This window comes from Ictalurus punctatus, chromosome 7 (genome assembly GCF_001660625.3).
Source record: "Ictalurus punctatus breed USDA103 chromosome 7, Coco_2.0, whole genome shotgun sequence".
Classification (NCBI taxonomy): Eukaryota; Metazoa; Chordata; class Actinopteri; order Siluriformes; family Ictaluridae; genus Ictalurus; species Ictalurus punctatus.
The window spans coordinates 13526600-13532599 of NC_030422.2; the positions used below are offsets into that span (position 1 = coordinate 13526600).

Consider the following 6000-nt stretch of genomic DNA (forward strand, 5'->3'; position numbering starts at 1 on the left):
AAAGCTTGCAAAATGCCATGCCAATGTTGCAAGTGCCTTGTGGAGATTGTGTCCACATCTTGAACCCGGTTGATGCCATGGACACAGCAATGTCCATAAATTAGCCCTAAAGCTTAGCAACAATTTCTTTCTGAGGCACAGCATATTTACACACAGAGCATGGCACAGAGCTGACACTGACTGTGAACATAAAATTATTCACCCCTTTAAACGTTTCACATGTTCAAGTGCTATGTGTATGAATTTTTATTCCCACACCTACACAACAAACACCATTCTTAAGGTGCTCTTATTTTTCATTAAAACAAACACAAAAGGGATGAATACTTTCATCAGTCAAACAGATAGCAAAACAAACCTAATTCATCATAACTGTTAAAGAGTGTCAATTTCGGTAATAGATATGTGTGGCAGCCTGGGAAAATCCTTCATATGGTGAAATTTTGACATTGCCCACTATATATAATATATATACTGAAATACGTTTCTCTTTTGCACACATATCAGTCAAACGAAACGTTTTAGCAGTTTAAAGTCTGGCATCGTAACTCGTCAGATATTTTATATGCATTTCATTTAACAATAATTGTAAGTAATAAATATGGCCATGGGCAAGGTGGCTTAGTGGTTAGCATGTTTGCTTCACAGCTCCAGGGTTGGGAGGTTTGATTCCGACCTCCGCCTTGTGCATGTGGAGTTTGCATATTCTTCCTGTGCTTTGGGGATTTCCTCCGGGTACTCCAGTTTCCTCCCCCATTCCAAAGACATGCGTTGTAAGCTGACTGCCGTCTCTAAATTGTCCGTAGTGCATGTAAATGTGCGTGTGTGACTGTGCCCTGCAATGTGTTGGCACACCATCCAGGTTGTCCCCCGCCTTGTGCCCCAAGTCCCTTGGGATAGGCTCCAGGCTTCCCATGTCCCTGTGTAGGACAAACGTGGATGGATGGGTGAAAATATGGCCATTTCATTTATCAAAGATGATGGAAAATAAGTAATCATGCGCATCTTGCACATTGATTTCTCTAGTCTCATCATCTGAGGTAAATGTCAATCATGGCATCTAACAAACCAGATCCTCATCATCGCTCTTCACTAAACTGCTCACTATTTGGTTAGCACTGGAAAAAAATCACTAATTAATTCAATGTGTTTTGTTCTGTTAACTAAATTTCCTACATTTTTTTTGTTTAGCATACAAACATTACAAATTTGTTCCCTGCTATTTCTACACTGTCAACGACACAAAGATTTACAAGCATTTAAAAGCTGAATACATTTGGCGTATATCTAGCTATGGCACATAACCAACATGATCAAAGCATAATTAATTTCTTTCGTATAACAAGTAAAACATATTTAAAGAAACTGACCATTTTTGCAGCTGCAGTTTTTAAAATGACTCTTAATCTACCTGACGTGATCTTTGCAGAAAGCATAAGGAAAATAGCTTGGCAAGTTTTCTACATCATTCTCGGGGAACATATTTACAGCGTCAAATATATTAGTTTTAGTCAAAAGCAGTTGTAGCTGTTTGCCAGCATTCAACTGCATCAATGTCTCATGGGTTTTCCCAGACCACCACATACACTATATCAGACACCCTCCAGAGAGCACTGCTACCCAAACTTCAATCATAACAGTAACTATAAAAGTTTACACACACTCCTTAGACATAGTGCCAGGTTGTCCTTCAGCATGCACATTCACACGCTATAATTATGTAGCTTTGTAACTTCAGACCACCCATTTGTACCTTTACTTGTATCAGTGGGAGGTACAGGAATGTGCCCAATAAGGGGTTGAGCGATGGCTGTTTGGGACTGAAATTGAGAGCCAGGAACGACAGGTGGAGGAGAAGGAGAAGGGGGAAAAGAATATGTAGGAGTGTTCACAATAAGGGGGCCAGTAGGTCTGCGTACGTTTGGTCTAAACACGGTGGGGACAACCTGGTGTCTCCATTCCAACGTCTGGACCCGATGGCAAGGGTCTAAGACATACAAGTGGCAAAAGAAGTGCAAAAGGAGAGAAAATGTTGTGTGCAAATGAGTGTTTATGAAAATGTTTATAATGCACGTGTCAAAAAAAAAAGACAAGGTCACAAAACCCATGCTTAACTCTGAGGGCTCAAGCTACCACAGCCCTTGTGCATGTTAAAAAAGTAAAATAGTAAGTAATTGGTTTAGCAAGGGAGCTTGCTCTGTACCTGGCTGAGCGACATCAGATGGATTAACCTCAGCATCAACAGCAGCAGTTGAAAAGGGAGCAGCAAAGTGGACAGATGACAGCTGAGTAGAAATACTGGGATGAGGAGTGAGTGCAGAGTTAGATAACCTGACAAGGGAGGTATCAGGGTGGTGAGATGAATCAGGGATGGGGTTGAGGCTGACAGGTGGAGGTACAGCAACATGGATAGAGTGTGCAGGCGACAGGGGTTCTAATGGGACAAGGGAACGGGGCAAAGGAGAGGGCACAGTGCAAGATGTTCGGGACAGGTACGGAGCAGTACCTACCGTAGGTGGCACATTAGGGGTGGGAGAGGTTACTATTTCTGGCAAGGGTAAAGGAGGACGAGGTGTATTAATGGGAGATGTAAAGGGACTGGCTTTTTTAAGGGGAGGACCTAACGCAGAGAGAGGTGATGAAACTGAGGCAGGCCTTCGCAGTCTGTCTGAACTCTGCACTGCCTGCTGTAGGACAGGTTCTTCTAAGGTAATGGGTGTGGGACAGAGGCTAGGCTTTACTTCAGGGGACCTCCACTCTCTTTGCCATGTTGCTGAAAGAGCAGGGAGATGGATGAGTGAGAGGGGAAAATGTTGGAAAAAGAAAAGGAGAAACAGAATGGTTCTTTGAGATTTTCAGCATAAATAGAAAAAAGAGAAAGAGAAAAAAACGATCAATTGAAACTTTCGCATTCCAGTTGAGAATTTCACACTTCAGTCATCTTCTGTCCTAAACTACTACAATTAGTTAGATAGCTTGTAATACACCGATAACAGCTGAAGCATACAGTCACTTCTTAATTTGAGATTATAATTAGAAAATGGTCAATTAAATTCCTTCGCTGTAGGCTTTATATACCTGTCTCAGCAGCTGTGGGCATACTGGTGGGCCTGGTGAGGGTGGAACCTAGCTCTGACAATGAAGCACGGTAGGGTTTTAAAGGGCATGGTGCAGGGAGAGGTACAGAGCCAGGAGAGACGTGGCCAAGAAGAGAAGTATCAGGGCTACTGACAGATACAGGGGGAGAAAAAGAAGGAAAGCTCTGAGGTGTCCAGGCTCCTGGAGCAGCAGAGGTGGCTGACATGGGAAAAGAAAAAGGACAAACAGAGAGATGGATGACTTCTCAGCAAGATGCAGAGAAGTTGTAAATGGCAGGGGAATAAAGTTTCCATGCACACCCTCAATCAGTTATGACATATAGTATGGCGCTTTTCCACCAAATAAGGCTTCCCATTGCTTGCAAACAAATACCTGACTACTGTACCCAGATCTCGGCCAGGTCTCCGTATGAAACTGAGTTTCTCTGGAGGTTATCGGGTGGTCTAGTAAAATACTACTGTAAAGAGGCTGTAATGAGATCATGTGAATATGACAATACTTTAATTCAAGGATTTCCAGATTAAGGTTCGCAACCTCAAGTGTGGTTGCTCGATTTATAAATGGGGTCACAAGAGAAACTCACAATCTCTCTTTAGTTTCACTGATTTAATTTGCAAATTAATATTCGAAACATCTCAGATGAATTTTGTGTGCTAGAATTTTGAAATGTTTCTGGGAGTCACATTCACACTCCACTAGCCTAGTAGTGAAGATTTCCACCCTGGTAGATGCAATTTGTGCAAGAGACATTAATCAGGTCATCTGTGACGACTACTATCCATCAGTCTGGTGGTCTGCACCACTCAATGCATGGTACCTGAGTAAGAAGGGTGACCAAATTCAGCACAGTCAAAACAGCGACAACTTGGAGGATCATGGGTAGTTTGCTGAGCCTGTAGAAAAGTGCTAAACCTTTCCACATGTCAACTTCTTGTTTCTAATTAATGTACTGCAAGGAGATGTCATATTACAAAAGTGACTGTTATTACCTGTCTGAGAAATAGCAGGTGGAGCAGTCAGCTGAGAGGAGGAGTAGGAGGAGGAGAAGGTGGAGAAAAGAGAGAAAGGAGGAGTGCTGGGACCAGGAAATGTGGAGGAGAGGGGTCGTGGGTGTGAAGCTACGGAGCCACTGACCTCGGTCATACGAGCGTCAGCCTGGCCCACTGAGGGCTTTCGGGAAACAGATACAGGCACTTAAATAGAGCAGAAAAAGAAGCAAAGCAGAAAAGAAGGACATTAAACAAAAACAGATACAATTCTCATGAAGAAAGGCCTTTTTTTCACTCTGATTTGCCCTGACTGTTTGTTCAAGACCTTTTTACCTATCACATAAACCTAACACAATATAGGCACAATAGGACAGGAAGTGAATGAAAAAAGACAGCTGTGCAGAAGGTATGGCCGCTTCTATGAGCAAATTCACAGCGTGCTGTACAGGTTACCATGGGATTCAGACAAATGCTTCTAAACGCACGAGCTATAAATTCAGGCTATTGGTATTTAAATCTAGACAGAACAGACAGCTTATGAGATCCTTCCTATAGAAAATACAACTTCCCACAGTGCATTAAGACATGATTTGTTTATGAACATGCAAATGGCCTCTATTACAGGACCCTCTCTCCACTGTGTCTAATAGCTGAGGCCCCAGTTTAGTCACAGCAATATTCCTCCATTCCAGTCTCACCATTAAGTAAAAGGAAGACCATAGTGAACACTCAATGAACTAGAAAAAATGTGCCTGACAGCGGTGTATACTGTGCACTTCACTTCCAGTTTGCAGCACCCCTCTGTGGTGTTTTTTTTATTACGGCACAGGCTTCTTGCATGTGTGTACCTGAGCCTGCTGTTGGCTGGAAGATTTTGGGCAGGGCAGGAGGATGAGCGCGAATAAATGCCGGTACAGTAAAGGCAAAACAGGAAGCATGTGACGCCTGGGATGAGCCAGAAAGGTCAGGGAGATGGGTGGGTGCAGTACAAAGTGATGAGAGAGAAGGTTTGACAGAGGTCTGGAACAGGTGGCAGGCTTGATGAGGAAGGTTAGGAACAGAGGATGATGATGATGATGAACTCCTCGAATCCATTTCAGAATGAACTGAGAGACCCAGAACAAGAGGGAAACAGATAAATGAGAAATGTACAGTAGGGGATTTAGATGGAAGAAATAAAAGAAAAGAAAGGAAGGAAGAGCTAGGATGAGAGTACTCAGACCCCATGTGACTAAATGTTTCATTAATGGGCACTCTGTTTCTGATAACATTAACCCAAACAGGAATTTCACTTTAATTATGAATGAATAAATGGTACGGGTTATTACGGATGAATATCACTGTTTCAAATGAGCTCTAACAGTAATGTGAGGATGAGAGACTGCAGTGCTAAACAATCAGGAAATGAGAGGAAATTAGGCAGGCAATAGAAAACAGGCAGGAAGCTACCTGTGACAAAAGGGTTTGTGTCTACAGCAGGCCTCCATGCCTCATCATGAACTTTTGTAACAGGAGGAAGAGGAGCTGACCATGAAGAAGAACAAATGAGAGAAGGGACTCATTTATGAAAACCTTATTAAATACAAAATTGCCTAAAAACACACATAACCCTTATTTATGTATCTATGCAAAGATCAGCACACACCTTATAGGAAGTACCATTTGTCTTTTCTGCTAAATATAAGTGTCCAGTACAATTTAGATTTTTATTTGAATCTATAAAGGAACCAAAGGTCCATAAATAAGTTTTGTAAACCAGAAGCCAGCAAAAAAGAAATCTGAGATCGAGATTTAAATGCATTGCCTGTATAAAAAGAGAAAACTGTGAAGGTTTTTATGCAATTAATTTATACCACAGTGCTGTTTAATTCTGAACTCTATTTTGATTTTATTTTCTAACTTATGTGTGTGT

The 6000-nt window shown here is 42.0% G+C and overlaps 1 protein-coding gene across 9 annotated transcripts in view; it reads right to left on the reverse strand.

The window, feature by feature from the left end:
* ehbp1l1a (EH domain binding protein 1-like 1a) overlaps positions 1 to 6000 on the reverse strand; it is a 47532-nt gene that overhangs the window by 22445 nt on the left and 19087 nt on the right. For 6 of the 9 annotated variants that reach the window (XM_053681272.1, XM_047156774.2, XM_017472275.3 and 3 more), the window contains exons 7-12: positions 5538 to 5612; positions 4937 to 5194; positions 4089 to 4292; positions 3079 to 3297; positions 2204 to 2773; positions 1754 to 1987 (exon numbers count right to left, since the gene is read on the reverse strand). The exons of 1 other annotated variant lie outside the window; for it this stretch is intronic. In XM_053681272.1, coding sequence (XP_053537247.1) covers positions 1754 to 1987; positions 2204 to 2773; positions 3079 to 3297; positions 4089 to 4292; positions 4937 to 5194; positions 5538 to 5612 — 1560 coding nt within the window. The remainder of the gene's footprint in view (positions 1 to 1753; positions 1988 to 2203; positions 2774 to 3078; positions 3298 to 4088; positions 4293 to 4936; positions 5195 to 5537; positions 5613 to 6000) is intronic. 2 more of the 9 variants (XM_017472270.3, XM_053681273.1) reach the window with 2 other exon arrangements.